The sequence below is a fragment of the Rhineura floridana genome, chromosome 2 (assembly GCF_030035675.1).
Source record: "Rhineura floridana isolate rRhiFlo1 chromosome 2, rRhiFlo1.hap2, whole genome shotgun sequence".
Taxonomy (NCBI): domain Eukaryota; kingdom Metazoa; phylum Chordata; class Lepidosauria; order Squamata; family Rhineuridae; genus Rhineura; species Rhineura floridana.
This window is the reverse complement of record NC_084481.1, coordinates 207028020-207055361: the sequence shown is the minus strand read 5'-3', so window position 1 is coordinate 207055361 and position 27342 is coordinate 207028020. Positions and strand designations below refer to the sequence as shown.

The following is a 27342-nucleotide window of genomic DNA, read 5'->3' as shown; positions in this document are numbered from 1 at the left end:
TGTTAAAAAGCTAGATTCATTAGCTTAGTATACATCCAGAAGTTGGTTTGTTTACAACTGAACATTTTAAGCTTACTATTTTGGGATTTGAAGGGAGGGGAGATGCTGAGAGTGTCATTCTTTTGTTTGATTCTCGCCTACTGCTTTTGCCAGGAGCAGTTGATTTTCTCTCTCCTTTTGTTTCTGTTGTGTGAGCCCATCTAGGGATACTTCAGTACCTGCTGGAGAACTTGCCCATGTTAGAACTTCTCACTTCCTCTGGTTTGGCAATCAGGGGGTTACTTTGGAGCTGGAGATTTTATTAGCCCTTTATGGTTCGTAAAGGAAAGCCAGAGCTTAAATTTAATAGAAAACAACCTTTCTGAAAATGGCAAGGCATCAGCCCTACACCCCAGGCTGTGCTTCTGTGAAGTCTAATCAGCATAGGCTACAAAGACCTGTTTTGTGGCTCCAGCAAAAGAATTAAGCATGAAAATAGTTAAAACCATTTTCACATGGATAGCTAGTTTTATGCCCAGTGCCGTTGCATCACAAATAATAATTCTTGAACAGTTTGAAACATGCTTTAAAACTTTTAAATGGCAAAACAATATAACTGTTTTTTTTAAGTTAAAACAAAATCCGAATATGATATCTTATCAGGGGTCACCTGCAAACTGGAGAAATGGTTGTGGGCACCACATGCGCTCTGCAGCCTAGCACACACAATGGCCTATTATGTTGGCTAGAATAGAATGCTGCTTTCACACTTAATTTCAGCAGCAGGAGGGGATCCAGTAGATGCCAGGAAAAGCCTCTTCTGGCACATGTAAACCTGTGGGGCTCTATGTTGGTGTCCCCTTAGCATATTAGTTATTGCTGTGTGGTGATGGTACTGGTATTATTATATTTATTTTTAAGCTGAAGATCTGAATCAGTATTAGGCAGCTTCCTAACTTCCTGATTCTCAAGCTGAAGAATTGTTTGTTGACTTTTTTGTGCCGATAGGCTCATTAACATGTCTTACGAAATCGAAGCAAAGGGCAATGTACAAAGGCCTTTGTTTCTGTTTGTTTGCTTTGTGTGGTGTTAAAGTTTAAGGCAAAGGAACACACCTGCAGTACCTGGGTCAGGCTGATCTTAACCCAAAAGCACAGTCCTTTCAAAGGTTTGATATAAAGGTGCATGTAAATATGATGGATGCACTTGATAAGATAGGCAGAGGAGGTGGAGAAAATGCTAGGTAAGGCAAACAAAACAAGTAAGAGGGTTGAAAGTTTTAGGCTCATCAGGCAGGGCTGGCTTAATTTTGGGATCAAGAGACCAGTAGTGGGATGTTATAATCAGTGAGAAGGCATGAGAGTACATAGTTTGAAAGAGCACCTCTTAAGTTGTCTGCTTAGTGGACGCCAGTACTTTTAAGCATTTTAATAGACTTTATTTTGGTTGTTTGCTTCCTTAGCATATAAGTGGATTTTATTGTTTGCTAGTGGATTGTAGTTTTGCTTAACAATATGGTTCTCGATTAATAATTATCTTGTGGTGTAATATACTGGCAGTCCTGTTGAGCCTGAGAAGGTGACTCGCCAAATTTTCTGTATCACATATAGCTTCAAATACAACAGGGATGGGGAATGTCTGGCCCTCAAGATGTGGTTCTGCTAACCATATCCCTTATCCAGAGGACCACAGGTTTCCCATCCTTGAGGTATAGGCTTAGCAGAACTCGCTGTGGGTCTTTGAGTTCAGACATGAGGCTGATTTCAGTAGGCATGGTGTGGGCCCTCACAATATGGCTAAGCCTTTTAAACCTATGCCAACAGTAAAGATCCTCTAGGTGCTATAGCCATTCTGTTTGGCTGTACAGATGATGCTGACTTAAGAAGAACCGTGATAGATCTGACCAAAGGTACATCTAGTTCACCATCCTGTTTCCCATAGTGACTAACCGGATGCTTCTGCGAAGTCCACAATTGGAGCATGAAGACAAGTTATTGTGGTTGGCCTAGCAGCTGGTATTTAGCGGTATATCGCCCTTGAACCTGGATGTTCCATATAGCCATCATGACTATTAGCCATTGGTAGACTTCTGAACTGCTCAAGCACTTTGCAGTTTTTGCTGTCCTGTGGGTGCTTGAGGCGTACAAGGGAAGCAGGAAGTATCAAGTCACAAGTCTGAGTCGAGCAGAGAGCATACAGGACCTTGGTCAGCTCCAAAGGGCTTTGCTAAGGCAGTTCCAAGAGTTGTTGTCTCTGCAGGGACCTAGAGCCCACTGAAGTGTGGTAAGCTCAGCTTCCCTGGAGAGGCTGGCTGGTTAAAGGGCCCTTGTCTTATGTTGTAGCCTTTGGTTTCTGCGAGGGTAGGGAGATCCAGGTACTTCGGGTGGGTCATCTCAGAAGAAGGTAGCTCTCCCCAAGGACATACACTGAACTCCATCCAAGTCCTCAGCCATTCACTGCAAGGTTCCTAGGTCATGGGTTGACAGTGCCTTGAATGTCCTCAGTAATGGGCAGAGGTGTTTCCCCCCCCTTCTTTATTCATACATTTGTATTTCTGATATACAAGTGTTCACTAAATGAGACTGTTTGGCTAAGATGTCAAGGAAAATTTTAAGCATATGTTTTACTCTTAATGTGTATTTGTACAGAAAGGAGGAGGTGAGAGAGATTCTGTAGACCTTGGCTCTCAAATTTTGGGATGCAGCTGGCAGTCATAGCCTCTCTTACCTAAACGGCAGCTATTTTCAAAATAGCACAATAAATTGGTAAGCTGCCAGGAAACATGAAATTCAGGAATTGTCAGTGTCAGGTAAGCTGAACTTGCAGTGTCATCTGTTGTTGCACTTATTCCCATGTTGTATCTAGTTTCCAGCAACTTTTCTTGTTTGACTGGTAACATCTTGTGCCACATTTCTTCATTCCCCTAGGAGTATATTGATGCTCATCCTGAAACCATAATTCTGGACCCCCTTCCTGCTATCAGGACACTGCTGGACCGATCAAAATCTTATGAGCTTATTAGGCAAATAGAGGCCTACATGCAAGGTAAGCCGCTAGCATTTTTTTCACTGATATTTTTGTATCTATGGGGTGGGGATTGATGTTTAGTGGGAAAGGTAGTCTGCATTCATACATAGCTAAGTTCAATCCTGCCCAAGCAAACTGCTCATCATTCCTATCTGCATGTATGCAGTCACTCTGAACTTTTTTGTAGGACTTAAGACAGTGATTATATGTTGTATTCTGATCTTCACATGTTACTAGTAAAAAAAAAATTAAAATGCTACTTTATTTGTTTTACTCTCCATCTGTTTTCCACATAGCTAGCATAAGGGTTGGATCTATCTTAATGCAGGCTTTGTATAGGCCCCTTCCCTGGAGGAGCATCAGAAAGCTGCTGTCGCTACCACATTTGGTGTGAAGTGATACCAGTGTGCTCCATCCTAATGGAAGCCATTCGGAGCAAGTCTGAAGAGCAGAATGCTGGTGTTGGTGGATTTCTGCCACCAACAGAATCTCTCGGTTACAACGTGGACTCAACCTATAGAGAGAGGATGGGCCAGACCAAAAGAAATTGGCAGCAAATAAACAGGACATCTTATCTTTCTTTTTGGGGTTGCTTGTTGCGCAGAGTGGTAAGCGGCAGTAACGCAGCGGAAGCTCTGCTCACGGCCGTAGTTCGATTCCAACGGAAGGAGGAAGTCGAATCTCCGGTAAAAGGGGTCGAGTTCCACTCAGCCCTCCATCCATCCGTGGTCGGTAAAATGAGTACCCGGCATATGCTGGGGGGTAAAGAAAGGCCAGGGAAGGAACTGGCAATCCCACCCCATATACACGGTCTGCCTAGTAAACGTCGCAAGACGTCACCCTAAGAGTCGGAAACAACTCGCACTATAAGTGCAGAGACACCTTTTCCTTTACCTTTTGTTAATTCTTAGGTGTTAGAAAACATTGAATTTTTAGGGGACTATTTTCCTGTTATATATATTTATTTATTTATTTATTATTTGATTTATATCCCATGCTTCCTCCTGGCAGGAGCCCAGTCTTGGTCTCAGAGAGAGTTAGCCTTTACACTGGATTTTTTAAAAGGAAGGAAGCACTTCACATTTTTCATTGCTCTCCCATGGTCTTGATCTATTAGCTGCATATTTATCGCATTGCTTTTCCACTTGCAAAATAGGGTGGAGTTTACCTGTTTGGCTACAACAGTGTGTGCTGGCTGTTTTTTAAGTATGCTGGCAGTGTTAATTGTTTGAACTACTGTTTTCCTTTCTTCATCTTGAGAAAAGAGTTATTAAAAAGTGTTTTGGACAGAATAATATGAAGCATTCATTGATGAATCTACTGAAGTTTAAATTTTTGTGTGGTCTTTAATGTGTAGTAGATTTAGTCTAGTTAGGAACATGAGGTTTTTTGTGTTCAGCACAGTAGCATTTTTCTTTTAGGTACAGTAGGGCCCCGCTAATACGGCGGGTTAGGGACCAGGCCCCCGCCGTACAGCGGAACCCATTGACTATAATGGGCCGCGTCGCATGAAAATGACACGAAATGTCGCAAAATGCCGTAAAAGGGCAAAATCGGCTTTAAAATAAGGAATTTCCCCAAATTGAAAGCCGCCGTTTGAGTGGAACGCCGCAAAACGGAACGCCGGTAAGCGGGGCCCTACTGTATTTATTTATTTATTTAAAATATTTCTATTCTGCCCTTCTACCCTATCATAGGGCACTCAGGGCGGCTTACAAAAATAAAATCAAACATGTACATAATAAAATTGTAAACAATAAAATCACAAAAACATTAAAATACATAAAATACAATTAAAATACAATACACACACAGACATATATATACAGGGAGTGGTACTAAAGGGGACTACAAGGGTAAAATTTAACGTACAAGGCATAAAACCATAAAATCAGTGTCAGGCTCTACCTTCAGTCCCTCCTAAAGGCTCTCCGGAACAAGATCCTTTTCAGACGTCTCCGGAAAGCCATCAGGGAGGAAGCAGAGCGGACTTTTTGAGGTAGGGTGTTCCAAAGCTTGTCATCTTGTCCAATTTCACAAATTTTATCTTTGCTAACATGTCTGTTACTCTGAGGCTGTCTTGACATATATGCAAATGAGCTTATTGAACATCTTAGAGCACACTCCTTTTTAGCAGGAAATTGAATATACATTAAGATACTTTCTTAAAGGAAACATTATTTATTTTATTTATTTATTATTTATTATTTCAATTTATATACCGCCCTTAGCAGAATAGCTCTCAGGGCGGTGAACAAACAAGATAAAATACAATATATCATAATAAAAATCATAAAAACATATACAAACAAACAACAAAAAACACTACAAAAACACAATACGACAAAAATTAAAAATACGGATTAAAAGATTAAAATGGTTAAGAAAATTAAAATGCCTGGGAGCATAAAAAGGTCTTTACCTGGCGCCGAAAAGATAAAAGTGTAGGCGCCAGGCGTACCTCTTCGGGGAGGCTGTTCCACAACTCAGGGGCCACCACAGAAAAGGCCCTAGATCTAGTAACCACCCTCCGGGCTTCCCGATGGGTTGGTACCCGGAGGAGGGCCTTAGATTCTGAACGAAGTGAACGGGTAGGTTCGTATCGAGAGAGGCGTTCCACAAGGTATTGAGGTCCCACGCCGTGTAAGGCTTTATAGGTAAGAACCAGCACCTTGAATCTCGCCCGGAAGCAAATAGGAAGCCAGTGCAGACGCGCCAAGACAGGTGTTATATGCGAAGACCGACTGGTCCTCATCAGTAGTCTGGCAGCTGCGTTTATGATTATGATCTGTGTTTATCCGCAAATCTGTTCAAGGCTGGTTATGCTTACTAAATGCAATAAATTTATCCTAGGATAAATTTGCAAAAAGTTTATCCTAGAGATTAACAAGTATCTTTCTAAAGGATTGTACTTCATTTTAATAAAAGCAAGAAAGAGTGATGTGGTATCTTAAAGACTTACATGTGTATTGTGGCATATGCTTCCATGGGCCAAAGCCCATTTATAATGTGCCTGATGAAGCAGGCTATAGGCCACCATTAAGATTCATCAGGCTGATGAGCACAAGAGACAGGGCCTTTTCATGGAACATACATCTGGTTCCCAGTCTAGTTGTATTGAGATGGGCCATAAAGACGTGACTATTTCAAACTGCTTTTAATTGAATAAGGTTGTTAGTCTATATTTCATTCATGCTGTGTTTAGTGTTGTGTTGGATGGTTCAAATGTTTTGTATCTTATTATTTATATTGTTTTTATTCTTCTAACTGTGAAGTGCTTTAAGAGGTTAAATTGAAAAGATGTTTGTTGCATCCACATTGTAGGAATATTTGATTTGGATTACTGCATTGAGCAGGGGGTTGGGCTTGATGGCCTTATATGCCCCTTCCAACTCGACTATTCTATGATTCTATGATATTGGCCAAATATGACCACCAGGGCCAGTCCAAGACATCTTGCTGCCTGAGGCAAAGACAAGATGGCACCTTTTCCCATTCCATGTACAAAAGCTAATCAGACTGGCAGTTGAATCTTACTGCGACACTGGCAACAGGACAGTGTCCTCCATAGCACCTGATGGCAGCAGGCTAGCTTTAGGGGGTGCAGGGCTAGTCTTTTGACACACACAGCTCTATCTGCTCACCACCCCTCAGTATTAGCTACCTGAGGTGCCTAATGGTAGGGTAGCCCCGAAGACCATTCCTACTCTCCCTTCCCCCCATTTAAAAAATTTAACCAAAAATGTTTTATGGTAAACATTTTTGTATAATGATTTTTATGAAAGTGAGACGTGGTCAGGTCCTTGCTACAACCAAAATATTTCTGATTAAGTGGGAGATTATATTTAAGCTTTGGAATGCTGCTAGCATAGAAGCATGCTACCACAAGAATTCTTTTCTTCTTGCCAAAACACAATCTAAAGAATTGCACTGTCTGATTAAAGAGCTAAAGCCTCTAAGTCCAGGGGTATTTCTATTGCATAATAGTCTCTGGTACAGTTGAAGATTCTTGTCTGACATCTCTAACTGTCCCGCCCAGAGCCGAAAGAATGAGGCAGGAGCGTGTGTGCAAGTAAATCTCGTTTTATTAGAGTAATGGATACATCAAAAGCATTGCGCTTCATAGGAAACCCTATGCTAACTCACTAAAGTCCCTAACTAAACTCTAGACATGCTCTGCAGCGTGTGAAGGAAGTTGACTCAGCAATTGCCCCCGGGAGCAGCAGGCTTATATAGGAAATGTTTTCGAACGTAATCTCTGACTCCTTCGTAACTCCTGTCTTTGCCCTGTCCATTTCTCGCGGCGGCGGGAACGAGGAGACAGGGGCCGCGCCTCCACTTGCTCATCCGAAGACACCTGCTCCCAAACAACAGGCTTGAGGTCAAGAGGAGGTGCCTCATTGGAATCCTCCTGGGAACTGCTTGGGAAAGGAGGAGCTGGCACTGCTTCTGAAGCTTCCTCCCACAAGTTCTCTGCCTCAACTGGGGGCAGTGCGCTCGGCTCCTCGGAAAGGGCGTTACTCGTGGGAAATGGCTGAAGAGCAGGTTGTCCCCCTCCCGCACGCTCCTGCTCAGACACAACAATCCCCAACTCTGCTTCTTCTGACTGCGGAGGCGCCTGAAATTCATGCCTCCCCCCTTCCTGTCCCTTCTGAGTTGGCTGCAGCATAACATTAGATTCAAGGTGCTGGTTTTGACCTATAAAGCCTTATACGGTGTGGGACCGCAATACCTTGTGGAACGCCTCTCCCGCTATGAACCTACCCATTCACTTCGTTCAGTATCTAAGGCCCTCCTCCGGGTACCAACTCATCAGGAAGCCCGGAGGACTGTTGTTAGATCTAGGGCCTTTTCTGTGGTGGCCCCCGAACTCTGGAACAGCTTACCTGAGGAGATACGCCTGGTGCCTACGGTACTTTCTTTTAGGCGCCAGGTTAAGACCTGGCTATACTCCCAGGCATTTTAATGTTTTTACGTTTAATTTTGTTAGTTAACTTGCTGCTATGTGTTATTGATTTTATTATATTATTGTATTTTAATCCAGTTTTGTACACCGCCCAGAGAGCTACTAGCTATGGGCGGTCTAGAAATGAAACGAAATAAATAAATAAATAAATAAATAAATAAATAAACATTAACACACCAACAAACAAAAAGCCCCTCTACCAAGCAGTGATTAAATCTATACATCAAAAGGTAACTGACTGGTAACAAATGTATGCAAAATTAACTTAAGGATGCTTAATCCATTTTATGCAACTAGATTTTGCAGAATGATAGTTGGTCATTGGTCATCGTACATTGGTTGTTGAGGAATGGATGCATATAGTATCTAGACTAATTTAACGTGTTAAAGGAGACTTGAAACCAACTTATTAAGTGGAAACAAATTGCAATTTGTTTCTTTTTTATTGTATACATTAAAATATGGTGCACAATTAGGGGGTTGTATTCAGTGTGGTGCTCAACAGATTGTTCTGTCAGTGCAAGGATTTCTTATTGTGCAATGGAACAATCTCCCCCTCTTCTCACCCTGCACACCCCCAAATCTGTTCTGGGTTTTCCTCCAACCCTCCAGAGCAGATTTGGGGATAGCACATGGCCTGCATGGGTGAGGGACAGGGGGAAAATCTTGTGGTGCTAGCACTAATCCTTATGTTAGCACATCTTTTTAGTTGAATACCACTCTAGATGCCTATTAAAAATCAGCATTCGCAACCCACATGCTTACATTCTAAGAGAGGGTGGGCAGAAGTTAGATCAGAATCTACTGGCAGATCTCTGGGTGATTAGCAGTACATCATCAAGGGATTCTGTCTCCCAACTGTTTAGTGACAAATGAAAAAGGTCCCTCTACTGCAGAGACGCCACTGAATTGAAGAAAGCTTTGGGGGAAACCAGGAGAGAAGTTTTGGATTACAAGACTTGGGCTCAGTTCCAGTATTGAAAGCAGATACCTGAGCTGAGCAAGTTCTCAGGAAAACCCTGTTCTTTAATTCTTAAGTGTAGAGTAGTACTATTTTTCATGGACCCTATTGATGGATCTTGAGGATTACAGCAGAAAAACAAAGTAGATCCTTTCAGTCTGATATCTGCCAATCCCTGCTCTAGAAAATAGTATGGCAGCCAAAGGGGGAAAAGGGGTAGACCAAAGAAGCAGACTGAGCTGTGGGTTTGGGGTTTTATTGTTTTGCTATTATAGTGTGGTGTAGTGGTTAGAGTGTTGGACTATGACCTGGGAGACCAGGGTTCAAATCCCCACACAGCCATGAAGCTCACTTGGGTGACCTTGGGCCAGTCACTACCTCTCAGCCTCAGAGGAAGGCAATGGTAAACCCCCTCTGAATACCACTTACCATGAAAACCCTATTCAGAGGGTCGCCATAAGTTGGAATTGACTTGAAGGCAGTCCATTATTATTTATTATAGTTGGGTATTCTAGAGCAGGAATGAGCAGCTATGTGGGCTCTGCTTTTGTTTTTTACTGGACATCCAACCAGAGCCAGGTGCAAAATAGCAGCTCATCCAGGTGAACATATGTTAAGAATGAAGGAACAGAGTGTCCTTGAGCACGTGGTCAGTACCAAGCTCACAAGTCCTCTCACACAAAAATCTGCTCCCTGCTTCACATTCTTTTTCAGCAATCTGCTTTTTGGGGGAGATAGGAACCTTTTCAGTTGAGGGTTGGGATCAGAAATCCTTGCCAATGTACTGCAAATCATCCAGAGATCTGTCAGTAGATCCCAATCTACCTTTTGCCCGTTCCTGATCTAGTTTCAGTGTTTTAAATGTTTACACATTTAGAATTTTTCTACCTGTAAACTGTAGGGGTAGAAAACAATCTCAGTTATCAGGTACTGGATTCAAATTTCCAAAAACCAACAACCTGCCCCTCTTATCCCTACCCCCAACTTTATCCCCAAGATCTATTTTAGATTTCTGTTTTGAAATCTACAGGCAGTATTGTGCATTCACCCCACAGTTCTCTGGCATAGCTAGAGTTCTGCCCAATTCGGATTTGGTACTGAATTTTCTGTTAATTCACTTATTCTCTATCCTTGCAGATTGGATTTTTATGTAGTGATTTTCCACAGCTATTTTCAAAAATTGATTTTTTAAATAAAAAAACCCACCTCTAAAATATCGATGTTAAGAATGATAATTTTATCGATATTTCCTTTCATTTATTATTTCCTTAAAATGTTGAAAATGAAATATTTAAAATGTAGATACTAATATAAGTATTTTTGGGGAGGGGAAAAAAGAATCGTAAAAGTAGCATACAGTAGACAAAGAATGGACTCGAATCTGTACCAACCTGTCAGTTGATGGAATGCTTTCGAACCGGCACCAGCCAGTGGATCCTATCGCTATAAGTCTGGTATCATCTGCATGTACCTTTTTCTTTCTCCTCTGTGGAGCAGAGACTAGTTTGTTCCAGAAACTGAAATTTTTACTGTGGAATTTTAATTCTCAGGTCTACTCTAGTTCAGCCTTTTCAGATCCATAACTGATTCTTAACCCCCACCTGTAACAAGGGACTATCTTTTTAATTATTTGCTGTTGAGGCCCATCTTTCAATTCCTCTCCTTTTTAAAAAGGTATTGCCACTGGTGCAACCGTGATAGATAAAGGCACAACCCAGTTGAGAATCACTATTCCCCAATTCAAGGCCAATGCTGTAATTTCAGTACTTGCCTATCCTTCCGCATTGATTGATCAACAGAGGAATGTGAAGCGCCAGACTTCCTTAGGTCTGTTCTTTGCCTTCATATCACAGTTGAAGACAGGTCATGGTAGACAAGCTGTTTTGAGGAACCTTTGATGCGCTGCATTGGAACTACAGGATTCCTTAGAACAGGGCTTCCCAAATTGTGGTCCAGGGACCACCAGTAGTCTGTGAGCTTCATTAAGGTGGTCTGCATCATGTCCTCATTAAACATTCATGTTGATCGTAAGCTGTAATTTTATTGCCTCCTTCATTGTGTACTATTGTATTACGATTTGAATCCTATGGAATGCTAATTATAATACAATAAAATGTACGTAAGAAATAAAAAAAGCAATAAAAATATGTATCATACAGCATTTAGGGCAGTGCATTACAATTGCTATAACAGGCAGGGGGGAAATCATTAAGTGGTCTGCCAAGATCATCAGCAATTTTCACGTGGTTCATGGGAGAAAAAGTTTGGGAACCACTGCCTTAGAACACAGTCTAAAAAACACTGCTCTTCATCACAGACTTTTAGTTGTGCCAGTTGCTTCTGTTTATCTATTGAGTACTTTCTTAAATAATCCAGACACTGCCTTAGGCTGTCATTAACTGGTGCTCCTGTGCTAGGATTGTGTTGTGAAAAGCAAATGAAAGATGAATAGAATTACCCAGAGTGCTGCATTTTACCTGTAGCTATTTTCACTCAGTTGATTAAATTAAAATCAACATTTGTGGATTACATCTAAGAAAGGAATGGCTGCTTCATGATGTAAAGGGAAAATATATTAAAGAATATATTAAAGGGGGAAAAGTGGAAGACCAGAAGAAGCCAATGTGGCTCCACAAAAAGCTTAGAGATTACCTGAAAACAAAAAAGGACAGGTATAGGAAGCTGAACGAAGGCCAGGCTAGAAAGGAAGAGTACAGACAGGTAGCACAGAATTGCAGGGATAGTGTCAGAAAGACAAAAGCTGAGAATGAGCTGAGGTTAGTATGGGATGCTAAAAGCAATAAAAAAGGTTTCTTCAGATATATGCATAATAAAAGACAGAGAGAAGAAATGGTGGTCAGGTACTCAGTGAAGATGGCAAAATGGTAACAGATAGCTACTATCAAGTGGATCCACAGTTGGCTACAGAATCATACTCAAAGGTGCTTATCAATGGTTCCTTCTCAAACTGGGGGGAGGTAGCAGGCAGGATACTAAAAGGCTCTGTCCTGGGCCCAGTACACTTCAACATTTTTATTAATGACTTGGATGAGGACATGCAGGAAATGCTTATCAGATTTGCAGATGATACAAAATTGGGAGGGATAGTTAATATCCTGGAAAACAGAAACAAAATTCAAAGTGATCTTAATACGCTAGAGCATTGGACAGAATGAAATTTAACAGGAATAAATACAAAGTTCTACACCTAGGAAAGAGAAACCAGTTGCACAGTTATAAGATTGGGGATACATGGCTCAGCAATACTACATACGAGAAGGATCTTGGAATCGCTGTTGATCACATGCCGAATATGAGCCAGTAGTGTGATGTGGCTGCAAAAAAGGCAAATGCTGTTTTAGGCTGCATTAACAGATGTATAGTTTCCAAATCATGTGAAGTACTAGTTTCCCTCATTTCCCACAGGTTCGGCCTCATCTTGAGTACTGCCTCCAGTTCTGGACACTGCACTTTAAGCAGGATGCAGACAAACTAGAACAGTTTCAGAGGGCAACAAGGATTATCAGGGGACTGGAAACAAAGCCCTATAAGGAGAGACTGAAATAACTGGGCATAGTTAGCCTTGAGAAGAGAAGACTGAGGGAAGATATGATTGCATTCATCAAGTATTTGAAAGGTTGTCACACAGAGGAGGGCCAGTTTCTCTTTTTGATCATCCCACAGTGTAGGACATGGAATAGGGTCAAGTGGCAGGAAGCCAGATTTCGGCTGAACATCAGGAAAACTTCCTAACTGTTAGAGCAGTATGACAATGGAACCAATTACCTAGGGAGGTGGTGGGCTCTCCAGCACTGGAGGCCTTCAAGAGGCAGCTGTTGAGCATGCTTTAACTTGGATTTCTGCACTGAGCAGGGGGTTGGACTCAATGGGCTTTTTTTATTATTTCTTGCCTGCTGCTTGACCTCTTGTTCCCTGTTGCATGCTTCTCTTACCTACTCATCATCTCGGTGATTTGGGAAAACATGATAGTTGCAATCTTTTGAAATAATAAGTTTCATTGCTGGTTGAAAAATATCTAGGTACTGTACCTCTCTTTCTAAATTAAAAGTGATCCTGTACTTTTTTCTGCAAAGTTTAATGCATCACTGACTTTGTGCATATCTGGTTCAGTTAGCTTCTGTGAATGTTTCATTTTTGATAGCTACTGTTCTCCTCCTACTCCCATTAACTGGGTTTCTCGGCTGATGTAAATGGTTGAGGCTCCTTTTATTTGTGATAACTAGGGGTGGGATCACCTGAATATATACTGTCAAAATAAGGGAGCTAACAACTAACAAGTGTGCCTGGGATCCAAAGAGGTCCTGGCCCTTTGGTAAAGCACTTCCTTCACACAGAGAAGCAGCCAATTTGCCCATCTGGCTGTAGCTGTCTGTTCTATATTGAATGCCAAATTCCGTGTCAGAGGTTCCTCCAAATTCAGCATTGTGTGGAGTGGAGGTCTACAGTGGGAAGGGGGGGTTAAAAGGCCCCAGTGTGCATGTGGAGCCCTTTGCATTTCCCTTTGGATTTTGCCATATATTTCAGACCAGGGTACAAATTATTTTGACCATCTAGCCAAGTTCACTTAACTCACACTGGCAGCAGCTCTCCAAGGTCTCAAACAAATTTAGGCCTTTTCCAGCTCTTCTACCAGAGATCCCTTTTTCCAGGTGGAGGTTGGGTTAAACTTGGGGTCTTTTATAGGCAAGGTATGTGCACTACTGGCTCCGCCCTCAAGATTGGGCTCTCCAACACTGCAGGCCTTCAAGAGGCAGCTGGACAGCCACCTGTTGGATATGTTTTAAGTTGGATTCCTGCATTAAGCAGGGGGTTGGACTTGATGGCCTTATAGGCCTCTTCCAACTCTACTATTTTATTGTGTGTTTTGTCCTGGCCCTGATATCCACATGTTAGGCATGGACATGTGCAGATGGAAAGCTTCCTGATGCTTGTAGTAGATATCTATTCTGGTAGATGAGGACATCAGGACCAGCAGTATGGCCCCTTGGTTGGATTAAACCCTGTTTACACAGAGAGAGCTGAAGAGAAGCAATAAAATGGAGGCTCTCTGGAGTAGCTGCTTCATGGTAAGGCCAATTCTGCCAGATCTCACTGTTTGGAAAATTATATTGAGTTATAGCGTTTTTCAATATAATATGGTTTTTTCTTTCACTACCTGTAACTATATTTCCTGCATGGGGAACATAAATGTTACATCCTGAACAGTTCTTAAAACACATTTTGGGGTGAAGAGATTTACTATGATACAGGTAACATGATTTCTTAATGTTTTTCAACTGAGAGTGCCCTCATCTTTTCATGCTTTATGAGACAAAATCTTCACTGGCTCAAGTGACCAAGAAAGGTCATCTCTGTTTCCAAAACAAAGCTGGTTTGTTTTTAGATTTGCTCCTTATTCTGATTTATTTTCCAACTCCAAAAGTTTCCATAGGCACTGGTCTAGTTGATGGCTGACTAGATAATGTCAAGGCAGTTGTTTTCTGTAAATGTATGTCTCTTTATTTTTACCCTTTTCTCCTTTTCTTTCCTCCCCTTTATATATTCATACTGCAGGACCATGCTTTTACCATTAGTTTTTAACTAGGATTAGCAATCCTTTTACCATTAGTTTTTAACTAGGATTAGCAATCGTTTTACCATTAGTTTTTAACTAGGGTGTTTCATGTGATCCAGAAATAATACATGAGAAATGCAAAATAGGAGTTGATGTAAGGCTTGTGCTATTGGGATTACTTAAATCATTAATTTAGGGACCATTTTGACATGTTACAGTTGCATGTGTTGCTTTTTAGTGACTCTGTAGGCATCATAGAATGGTATGTCCTTATTCTTTCTCAAGGTAAAAAAAAAAGCTGAAGATAGACCTTCCCACCACCACCACTAAGCACGCACACTTTTATTGCAGCAGGCTTTGACTGCAACAGCTTTTCACTATCTGAGCCATTTCCAACCATTTTCTAATCATTATAATTTTGATTTTGCATAAAGCTGGAAGCATATGAGCTGAATTTTCAAGACTCCAATATGGTTCATAAGTCATGATGGTCCATGGCTGATTTTGATCTATCAGGAAATAAATATTTTGAGCCTTCTCCAATATTGCAAAGTCAAATCAGCTTTATTCTTTGTAAAGAGCTGACCCCTTGGCTATCCTATGATTCAAATACTCCTCCCAGGACCTTGTCACTTTTTGTGTGGCAGGAAATGGGTCTGATTCCCAGCCACATAAGCAAGCCTTCTTATTCTAGGAGGAACAACCTTTGGTATAAGTAGATTTATAGTTGTAGAGTCTGAGAGATTGCAGGAGTATCTGTATCTAAAGCAGGGATGGAAAACCTGTAGCCCTGTAGATGTTGTTGAACTGCAACTCCCATCAACTCCAACCAGTATGGCCTATGGTCAATAAATTATCATCCAACAGCAATATCTGGTGGGCCAACATGTTCTCCATCCCTTAGCCAAACAATGATATATAATTATCCTGTTTCATATCTCCTGGTGATGTGAATCTGGCACTGAAAACCAGTTTTGGTGATAAGTGGTCCAAATCTGGGCTTTACATTTCTCCCCCCCCCTTTTTTTTTTTACGGAAAGAAACCCAGATGGTTGAATCAAGTGATCTTGTGCCACATACTTCATAAGATTATGCAGTAATTATGCACAAATTATGCAGTCGAGTTTCCCGCATTTGGGGAAATCGCAGGGGTCAGCATACCCGGAGTGCAATAGATAAACTGAGTCTGAATCCTAGCAAGACGGAGGCACTGTGGGTTGGTGGTTCCTGAGTTCGGATAATTGGTCAATTGCCTGCTTTGGATGGGGTTGTACTCCCTCTGAAAGAGCAGGTTTGTAGTCTAGGGGTACTCTTGGATCCATCTTTGTTGCTAGAGGCCCAGGTGACCTCTGTGGCTAGGAGTACCTTTTACCAGCTTCGGCTGGTAAGACAGCTGCGGCCGTTTCTGGACTGGGATAGCCTGACCACTATAGTCCACACACTGGTAACCTCCTGGCTGGATTACTGTAATGCGCTCTATGTGGGGCTGCCCTTGAGGTTGGTCTGGAAGTTGCAGCTGGTGCAAAATGCAGCGGCAAGACTGCTCACTGGTGCATGGTATCGCCATCATGTCACCCCGCTGCTGAAAGAATTGCATTGGCTGCCCATTTGCTTCCGGGCCAAGTTCTAGTTTTGGTGTTCAAAGCCCTTATACAGCTTGGGACCAGGATACCTGAAAGACCGTCTTACCCCTTATATACCCAGTCGATCACTATGCTCTGCAGGTGAGGGCCTCCTGCAGATACCATCTTATCAGGAGGTCTGTTCTGCACAACATAGGAAATGGACCTTTAGTGTGGCGACACCTACTCTGTGGAATTCCCTCCCCTTAAATATTAGGCAAGCGCCATCTCTGTTACCTTTCGGCACCTTTTCAAGACTTTCCTCTTTCAACAAGCCTTTTAAGTTGAGACCTCTCCCAGTCTGTGTTGGAATTGCTTTTTAATACTTTTTTTAAAACAACTTTTTTTAACATTGTTTTTTAACCCTTTTAAAAGATGTCTTTAAACCTTTTTTAAAAAATGTGTCTAAAGTTGTTTTGTTTTAATGTATTTTAATGTCTTTTTATGAAAGTGTTTATTAAAGTGTTTTTAGTGCTTTTGTTTGCCGCCCTGGGCTCCTGCTCGGAGGTAGGGCAGGATATAAATCAAATAATAAATAAATAAATAAAGATAGCTGAAAAAGCTAATGTATTTTTTAAAAAGTCTGTTGCATTGAAAGCTCTCTCCTTGAAAAGGCTTGTCCATCAAAAGAAGGTTTAGGAAGTCTTGGCAGCTTGGATGTTCAGTGTATTAAGCACAGCCATGTTGTAGGGGAGAATGAAACAAAGATTTGAGCGTACAATTTTTGGGAATGTAAGAAGTAAGCAAAAGGCAAATGTTCCTCACTCAGTAGGTATTGGCTGAAAATAGGGTTGTCAGGTTCCCATTTTTGCCCGGAGACTCCAGATTTTGGGGGCCCTTTCTGGGTCTCTGGGTGAGTCAGCTTAATCTCCAGACTCACAGCTTTCATTTTTTTAAAAAAAATTAAGTTTTTAGGTGGTCTGGTTCACAAGATATACACCAAAACATCAGCCACACACACCCCAACTTTTGTTAAATCAGCTCATAGCAGGCTGCTCTAACCCTGCCCTTTCAGGTTTGTAGCCAATAAGTGAAGTCAGGGTTGTGATTTGTTAACTTCCAGGCAGTGTCTAGAGACCCTATTGCAATGCCAGAAAATGCCCCCCCCTTTTTATCTGAAAGTCTCATAAATTAAGTATATAGCTTTCAGTTTTTTTCTCTCTTGAGTGCTAGAGTCAAACAAGTTTAGATTTTCCTGGGCTGTTGAAGAGAGGCAGTGTTTTGAAAACCTTCCCAATATGAAGCTTTAACCCAGTACTTGCTTTTCTGGGAGTAAAGTTGCAATGCTTATCCCACATACCTAGAGTAAACCCCACTGAATTCAATAGGACTTACTTTTGAGTAGACATGGTTAGGATTGTGCTGTATTGATGGGACTTTTGAGTGAACGTAGCAAAGAATTGTGTTTGTGTTGTAAACCTTTCTCTCCCCCTCCAATCCTATTTTTAAAGCAATTAGGCAGGGCTTACATAGGGTATCACTGCTTTTTTATGTAGGAAACTAATACTGATTTTATTATTTTTTAAATGTTCTGCAGTGACTAACTGGTTTTGATAATAAACTAATATATGGTTTGTATGTATTTTTACATTTTCAGTGTGTGTGTATATGGAGTCTTTCCACCCTGTGAGGTAGGGCTGCAGACTGAAAAACAAGACAGCTCACAATAAGAAATAGATCCCTTTAAAATCCAATGGGTATAAACAGTTGCAAAACAGCTTAAAGTGACATGATTCTGAATTTTGGGTTGGGTGAGTGAAGTTCCATATCACTTGAGGTTGCAGTTCTCTACATGCTTCCCTGTTTGAGTAAGCCTCATTGAATACATTGGGACTTGTTTCTGAGTAAAGAAACATAGGATTGCACTATAAATATATGTATAGGTTGTGTAAATAATAAACATCTTTGATAGTCATGCTTATATAAATATTTCTTCATACTATGTGCCAATAAGTATTTGATTTCACACTATGGTTGTAGATTATTTCCTCTACATTTTAAGTGTCCCTTCTTCCTTGGGATGGTCATGGCTCCCCTCCATTGTTTTCATCCTGAGGGGCAGATAGGCTGGGAGATGGTGAGTAGCCCATGTATACTTTATAGCTCATTTCCATTTTGAAAAATTAATTAAAACAATTTCCATGCAGGCAAAGTTTATTAAGTAGATCCACACAATACATTTAAAAACATTCAAAATAATAAAACCAACAATGGGTTAAAAACAGATAAACCCAATAGCTTCAACATGCTTGGATAGGCTTGCCTAAACAAAAATAATTTTAGCAAGTGCTGAAAAGAGTGCAATGAAGGCGTATGCCTAATGTCAATAGGCAGGGAGTTCTACAGCGTAGGTGCTGCCACACTAAAGGATTGATTTCTTACAAGAGCAGAACAAGTACTATGGGGAACCCGTAGCACGGGAAGCACACCTTGAACTTGGCCTGGTAATAAATTGGCAACCAGTGCAGATTTCAGAGCAGAGGTATTATGTGCTGATATGGTCACACTCATGTCAGCAATCGTACTGCAACATTCTGCATTAACTGCAGCTCCTGGGTCAGGTTGTGCTGCATAGGGATTTCTGTGACCTTGGCTGACTGGCTGCCAGGATATTTTTTAGTTTTGGGCTTTTGGTTAGGAATCCTGCCTGGTTGTGGAATGCTGAGTTTTCTGCCTTACTCATAGGAATTTTGTTGTGGTTGGTATGGTATTGCATTTAGGAAATAACTGTCTTTGTTTTCTATTTGCATTTCATTTACCTTTATCCTCACTCCCTTACATGCATAGAAGCAACAACAGTGGTTCCATATGCTCAGCTCAACCCCCTTAAACCCGCTGATAATGCACCTTGTTGGTTGCATGACGGTTTGTTTCTTGCTCAATAATGGTAAAAGAGAATTCACAAAGTGGGAAGTGTGGCTGCAATTGTTGTTGTTCCCAAGCTGCTGCCTGTGAAGGTAGACCAAACCATGTGTGTTTTCTCTCTGTCAGTTATTACTCACTGGAATTGTGAAAGTGAGTTTATAGCAGCCCACAGGGTAGACAGAAAAGGGTAGAAAATCTTTACTCTCACTCATTTCTCAAGCCTTTCTGAAGTGACAGGTCAAATCTGTAAAGAAGTTTGAAGCAGCCATGTTAAAAGGTAGGGGCAGGGCATTCCAGGCAGGGGGTTGCCAGCCCTGCTTGGATATGGATATCTTTGCAGAGGATCCCTAGTCAAGCTTTAGCAACAGCACAATCCAAACCATATCTACTCAGGAGTAAGTCCTATTGAGTTCTATGAGGCTTAGCCCCTTAGTAAGTGTGTTTAGAATTGCAGCCTTCGGTGGCATCCATCTATACTCCTGAGTGCTCCCATCTAACATCTCCACAACACTAGGCTCCTTTTTTCCTACAGTGGCCTTCTGGTGACTGGCCTGGTGACTGAGGGCACTGAAACCCTTATTGCCAGAAGCGAGCTGGCTATATTAAATGTTCCCTACCAAGGCTCCACCTTTTAGCTAAGATTCTATCTTAATTTCCAATCAGAGAAATGTTTTTATTTGAATTATATGCTCCAAGCAACTGTGGTTGATGCTTAATGTATCATGCTTAATGACGTCACTCGGGCCTGCCCTTGTGACATCACTCGGGCCCACACCTGAAATCTCAGGGTTTGGGATGCTTCTGACCTGGCAACCTAGCTGAAAATTATTATTTTTTTTGCAAAAAGTATCTCATTTTCTGTATAGAAAGTGAAACTCTTAATCATACTCATGTTAAGCAGAAATAAACCACTGAAGCAAAGGAGGAATAAGAAAGAGGGATCTCATGTTGAAACAGTTTGGGTACATTAAAGAAACTAGTAAGCATTTGCAGCAAATTCATTATTCATGGAGACTGAAGAAACAGGTGCTTGGGGACAGGATGTTCTTTCAACAATGACAAAATGATTGCCTGGGAATAAATGCATCCTATTACATAGGATTTAGAGCAGCAGGGAGGGGAGAGCTGACTACTCTTTTTTTATTCCCAAACAAGCTTCAGGATGCATATAGATTAGGGCTGTCACCTGATTAAAACCCAACCCATCTAATTGATTAAATCTGCATATATTTGCATATGAATAAACATGTTTGAGGGGGAAATACTACTTTTGCCCTGGGATTTGAATCCAGATGTGTGTAGGGGCCTTAGCTCCATGGTAGATCACATGCTTTGCTTGCAGAAGGTCTAGTTTCAATCCCTGGCATCTCCAGTTGAAAACAGATGGTGAGAAAGACTGCTCCCTGACTGTAGCATGTTTTGAAGGCTCCCTAGAAAACTAGCACATCAGCAAGGTCAGTTCTCTGCTGACAGTGAGTGCTTTGTGGCCAGGTGAGGTTTTAAACATGTGATTTCTCCCCCCCCCCAATGCAATTTGAATTTAGAATATAAGAAGAGCCAGCTGGATCAGGCCAATGGCCCATACAGTCCAGCATCCTGTTCTTACAGCTGCCTATGGGAAGCCCACAAGCAGGACATAAGCACAAGAACACTCCCCCATAAACTTTATGACTTTTCCCAGGCTATGGTCTGAAGGCATATGAGGCCGTATGAAGCTAAGCAGAGTCAAGTCTGGTCAGTGCCTGGATGAGAGATTGCCTTGGAACCATATGTAAGTCGCCTTGGGTTTCTGTCATGAGAATAAATAAATAATAAACAGCTTGGGACAAGGTTATCTGAGAGAACACCTAGCCTCCCACTTTGATCATCAAAGGACGCCCTTCCGGTTGTGCCATGTCCTGTGGAAGTCCATCTCATGACTACTGCGCGGAGGTTGTTCTCTGTGGCAGCACCCATCTTGTGGAATGATCTCTCCTTGGAGGCACCAACTGTTTTGGTCTGTGGATTTCCAAAAATCTCCCTATTTGTCCAGGCATGCCTGGGCCGCTGGTGTTTTACTACCCATTTATCTCAATGTGTGGATGTTATAGCTGTATATTTATTATATTTTATAGCACTGTTTTATTATATTGCAAAAAACTTTGATATTTTCAATTAAAGGCAGTATATAGATGAAATAAATAATGTAGTCTACCCCCTTTCAATAATATCCAAGCATGTGTGGTACAGAAATTGGCTGTATTATCTGGTGCCCTCTTTCAAAGTCATCCACATCTTGTGGTAGCAAATTCCATAGCCTGTTCACACAGCACATAGTTAAACTATGGGATTTGCTCTCACAAGAAGCAGTGATGGCCACCAGATTGGACCAAACAAGAGGATCAAACAAATTCATGGAGAATAAGGATTTACTATCCATGATGGCTGTGCTCTGTCTCCAGGGTCAGGGGCAGTGTGCCTCTGGATACCAGTTTCTGGGAATCACAAGTGGGGAGAGTGCTCTTGAACTCTACTTCTGTTTGTAGGTTTTCCATAAGAATCAGGTTGGCCACTATGAGAAGAGAATGCTGGACTAGATGGACCTTTTGGTCTGACCCAAGCAGGACTCTTCTTATGCTCAAGTCATCCTTTGTTCTAACCATGTATCATCAAGAAAAAAATGGCATACAGAGTTGTGTTACCGGCCTTAACTGTGACTTCCAATTATATAAATAAATAAAAAACAAAAAATGTTTTTTCCTCTATTGGAAAATAGATCAAGTTATATGGCACTGGTTGAGTCAGTCAAGACAACAGGAAGGACCAAACAGCTTTTAAGTGTCCAAAGAAAAGAGAAACAAAACAGCCACTCTGTAGAACAAAGTATCTAATTTTTTATTCCAAGCATATTAGGAGAGTAACCACCCCCCCCCAAGGATTAATTTTTACAAATAATCTCAAGCAGTTGGGATCTGTTAATTGGGCACCTACTCAAACCCCAAAATACCGAGTGAGTGAGTGTTAAATTATTAACAAAGTGTTTGTCAAATTAAAATATATGTTTAAAACCTTTGTACTCCATTGCTTAATTTTTATGAGTTATTCAGGGGACATATGTTGTTGGGTGGCCATACAAATATAGTTAGTAAGTAAGCTAATAAATAGCATAAACAAAACAAACAATCCCCCTCCATTAAATTTCACTGGAATATGCATCTTTTATTTGCATCCAAGCCTCACTGAGGAAATCAACCATGTGTGTAGACTGTTCCACACCAGACTGTTCCACACCAGGCTCACATAAATGAATTCTCCTCAGAATGAATGAATGAATAAATAAATAAATATCCCTACATGAAAGCCCCATCTGTACTACACATTTAAAGCAGTATCATACCACTTTAAACAGTCATGGCATCTCACAAAGAATCCTGGGAGCTGTAGTTTGTTAAGAGTGCTGAGAGTCGTTAGGAGATTCCTATTCACCTCAGACAGCTACAATTCCCAGAGTTCCCAAGGAAGAGGAATTGATTGTTAAACCACTCTGGGAATTGTAGTTCTGTGAGGGGAATAGGGGTCTCCTAACTCTCAGCACCTGTAATAAGCTATGCTTCTCAGGATGGCTGTTCAAAGTGATATGATGCTGTTTTAAGTGCATAGTGCATAGATGGGGCCAAAGAAACAAATCATGTCAGGAAGAAGGCTAAACTTTTTATCTGGTAAGTTATTTTCCTACACTGAGGAATTCATTCATTTTGTGTAGTGGAATGCTCAGTCATATGAACAATCACCTGCAATCTGAAGTGGAACAGCTCAGGGACACATTTAAACATCAGTGACAATTAGGCCTTAGGAGTTATGCCTTATTTACTATGTTCTTTGTTCTGCAATATTTAAATTTTGTTAAATAAATAAAATAAAATAATATCAACAAATAATCCTACACCAAACTTTTAGCATATAATTCACAACTTGAAAAAATGCCTCCCCTTTGTTTCAGTGTAGTATTATGGCATTCAAAAAATACGAGGTGTGGACATTCGTAGATAATAAGAAAAAAAGAGGGGGAACCCCAGCATGTCAAAAAAGGGAAATTCCAAATTTATATGTTTTTCTTTATTGATTTCTATAAAAGAGAATAAATTTCTTTCACATACCCAACGCGCTTCAACCCTACACAAGGGCTTTCATCAGGGGCTATTTGTTCTATTTGTTCATAGCCCCTGATGAAAGCCCTTGTGTAGGGTTGAAACGTGTTGGGTATGTGAAATAAATTTATTCTCTTTTATAGAAATCAATAAAGAAAAAAATATAAATTTGGAATTTCCCTTTTTTGACATGCTGGGGTTCCCCCTCTTTTTTTCTTAGTATTATGGCATAGCAGCTATTACATCAGGGGTGGAAAACCTTTTTGGCTCCATGGGCCAAATCTTTATTAGGATTGCCCTTGTGGGCCAAATTTGACAAGTGGGATTTTGTGACATAATTATGACATCACTAGATTGACAGACAGACAACCCTGCCCACCTGTCAAAATCCCAAGTGCCAGCAGCAAGTGCTGGCCTCCTACCCCCTGCCATTGTGTCTTTGGAAGGGAAAGAAGGAAGCTAGTACCTGGTGCTGGCCATTGGGAGCCCCACAGGCTTCCTTCTCTTCTGTCCTGCACCATCCAAAGGGAGAGAAGGAAAGGCTTTAAGACTGCCCTCCTCCCATTTGAGCAAACAGGAGTGCAGGAGCTGTCTTAAAGCCTTAGCAAAAGCATATTTGAAGGAGCTTGCACACATGCACAACCTGCTTCAAAGGGTGGTTTTGCACAGAGCTTTAATTCCCACTCAGTTGGTGAGTAGAAATTAAATCCTACTGCTTTCACTGCGTGATCCGGTTCCCTTCTGTGAACAGGATTGTGCAGCCAGCACAGGATTAAATCCTGTCCTCCTGTCCATCTGCTGACATCACTAGTGACATCAGTGGGTGGGCATGGTTTGGGGGGGCAAATGGGACCCCTCCTGAAGGGCCATGACTGGAGGTTCCCTACTCCTGTATAAGGTGCTAATGGCATCATTTTGCTGGTCTCTTCTTCCTCTACCACCACCCCAGCTATAATTTTAAGCCTGTTCTGGTGTTGTAATAAGAGAGAATAATACACAAAACAGTTACGCTAATATTCTGGATATATAGGCAAGGAACCCCATTTTGGTAATGTTGGGAGATGTCTTCAGTTTTATGTAGCCAAACTTTTTTCAAAGTAAATTTGAGTCTGTAAACAGTTGAATAGAAAAAAAACCCTGAAGTCTAGAAAGGGATACTAAATAGCTCAAAGAAAGGAAATAGATTGTCTAATAAATCAAATCCTATTTTATACAAGCTGTGCTGGGCTATGGTGAGAAATGTCTAGATTGTTGAATTAAGCTGTGTTTCTTCCCTGAAAAGCAGCCAGAATGTCAGCTCTTTCTTTGATTTACCTTATATTGCAGTTCAGATTCTCTTGTTAGATCAACATAAATTCAGATGAATTAAACTGTCATGAAGCGAACTCCAGTGTGAAGGAGAGCGCTAGGACTGTTACTGCATATTGAGGGTTTTGTTTTTCTTAATTCCTGAGATGATTTCCTAACATACAAATATCAGAGTAAAATTCCATACATAAGTTTTCTCATAACTTTGCAGCTGGGGACTTGTGCAAGCCAATAAAGCAACACTGACCCCCATTACTTTTTCTCCATGCCCGTCATTTACACCAAAGACTGTAAATTAGTAAACGTCTATAGAATCATGGCTTGTGCCAGAGGCTGGTCATACCTTCTACTTATGCCATGTCAATGAGGAAAGAGCCCTCTCGATTGTGGCACCCCGACTGTGGAACATCCTCCTTACAGAAGTACAATTGGTGCTGAATCTGTTACCCTTCCCTGCCGGATCAAACGATATTTGTTTCCCTGGGCATCTTAATTGTTGTAGTGTATCCTATTTATTTATACAATACTTATACACTGCCATTTCATGTGAAGTATCAAGGCAGTGTACAACAATATATATAAATACAATAAAACATAAAATACCAGAAAAACAATACAAAATAAAAATGGCCAGTTCATCTTAAAAAAAATTAAACTGAATAGGCTTGTCAGCATAAAAATATCTTCAAAGATGCTTGAAAGTTAACAGGTAGTGTGCTGCCAAATCTCTGTTTGAAGAACATTCCTTAGCATGAGACCAGTGGCATTAAACACCTGACGTCTAGCTGAGGCCAGTTGGGCCTCTTTAACACGGGACAACCGACAGCACTCCTCTAGATGATACCAGATGTCAAACAGGGATATAAGGGCTCAAGTTGTCCTTAAGGTATCCTGAAGCCAAGTTGCTCAGGGCTTTATATATTAACACAAGAGCTTCGATCCTGGCCCAGTAGCACATGGGCAGCCGGTGCGGATGTTTTAGCAGAGGTGTCGCATGCTGTCAGCCATCTCTCCCCATAAGCAGTCCAACCACTATTGTGAGTTACTGCCGGTTAAACTGGTATAAAGCAGCTTTCTAGGTTCCTACAATTTAGTTGAAATGAATTAGTGTGTATAGTATGAGTTCATAAAACCATCATACTAAGTCCTGCTCCCCTTGAATTTAGTGGAATCCCATTAAATACAGGTATTGCTCCAAAAAGATCAAGGGATTTCGTTATTCAAAAAAGCCTTCCTTTATGTGTTTTCTGGGAAGCTCTTGAGCGCAAACTGCTAATTATGCCATGCTGTTGGTTGCAAGTCTGTCTTGAACAGTTTGTGAAACATGAGGGCTTTGCATGTGTGTTGCGTTTAAAGGAAACCTCTCAACTTGTAGCAGGTATTGTACTGTCCCTTGAGCTCATTGTTGGACCAGGCACTAGTTGAAAGGGCCTTGTTGTTAACATCTTTTCATGAAAGAGGTGGCTTGTTTCCCTTCAGTGGAATTCAAGCCCTCGGTTTTCCAGTCTGACCTTTTCCCACTGTGCTGCTCTGGTGGGAAATGTTGATCTCCAAAGGTAAGGGATATGCAAAACAGATTTTAAAAGTACTCTCTCCAAGATGGGCACCATTGTATTTTCCTCCAGCAGAGCTGAAAACGAATTGGTTCAATGAAATTACCATTTGTATGGCAGTGGCTGAAAGCTTTCCAATCTGTCCTGCATAGAAGTCACATATTGGGTTAGTGGCAGTATTGGTGTGTAGCTTTTAGTGTCTGTTGGTGTTTTTTTAAAAAAATTGATGTTAACACAGATGCCAACTGCAGTGCATAGCTGGCAGTCCAAAGCTTCCAAGACATTGTTGCTGTGCTATAGTGACAAGGTTTTGTTATCCTGGTGGTTTAATAGTAAAACTTTTTTTCTTAATTCACACAAAGGCTTCATGATATAGAAATGTATATCATTGTAATGGTGTAAAACTGATAAAAACGGATGGGCGTAAGTCATACAGTGGGGATGGATATGAATTAGTCTTGCAAAACTACTTGTCTCCACCATTCTACCAAAAAAAGAAAAGGAAAAGAAAAAACCAATTGTGCTAGATTTCTTTTGAAAAATGGATGCCATGAGTCATAGGTCTTTAACACATCAGTCATGAGTTTTCCCTGTGACTTGCCTGGCCCATCTGCCTGTGCCTCCCTCCTACTTGTGCAGAGGGGAGGCTTAGCCAGTTCTAAAGAGGGTAGGGGAAATGCAGGGAGGCTTAGCCAGGTGGAAGGCCTTGGCATCACTAATGGGGGAGGCTTAGCCCGGTCTAAACTGGGTTGGAGGGACGCATAGCCAGGTCTAACCCCCCCAACTCATATTTTGCTGCCACCCTGTGGGCCAACTTTGACAGGTGGGTGGGGCAACCCTGTTGAAGCAGCGTTCCAGCAGGGCAATCCTAACTTTGAATGCTCTAACGTAAGCATCAATGAGTTCAAATCTCATGCAACTACTGGATTGAATACTAGGTCTCAAGATTGAATGAAAGCAATTTTTTTCCTCTTCTCTGAAATCAGGACCATAGCGAAGTTTGATTGGCAATACATTTAGATGGGCAAAAGAAGGTGGTACTTCATAAACATAAATACATCACAGATTTCACTGCTGCTAGAGATTTGGTTACTTCCCCTCACTTGCCATCAGGTTGGATTGGAAAATATTTGGTTTTTTTCCAAAACCAGTCTGGAAGAAATTTCTCTCTCCCATTCACCCATCAACCCCCTCTCTGCTTCCCTTTTAAGTAAGACATATAAAGAAAGACACAGACAGAAATAGGGAGACCTAATCTCTCTACATTTCCCCTTCAGTGTGTGCTGGTAACATGCCAGGAGGAAAAGCCCCAGTGGCCCTTGGGAAATGTAGTTTCCCTAACAGATACTGCCATTGTAA

General features: G+C 41.3%; 1 protein-coding gene across 2 annotated transcripts in view; it reads left to right on the top strand.

Moving 5' to 3' along the window:
* Window positions 1-27342, top strand: part of ITPK1 (inositol-tetrakisphosphate 1-kinase) — a 184168-nt gene that overhangs the window by 130722 nt on the left and 26104 nt on the right. For both annotated transcript variants that reach the window (XM_061612002.1, XM_061612003.1), the window contains one exon: window positions 2907-3024. In XM_061612002.1, coding sequence (XP_061467986.1) covers window positions 2907-3024 — 118 coding nt within the window. The remainder of the gene's footprint in view (window positions 1-2906; window positions 3025-27342) is intronic.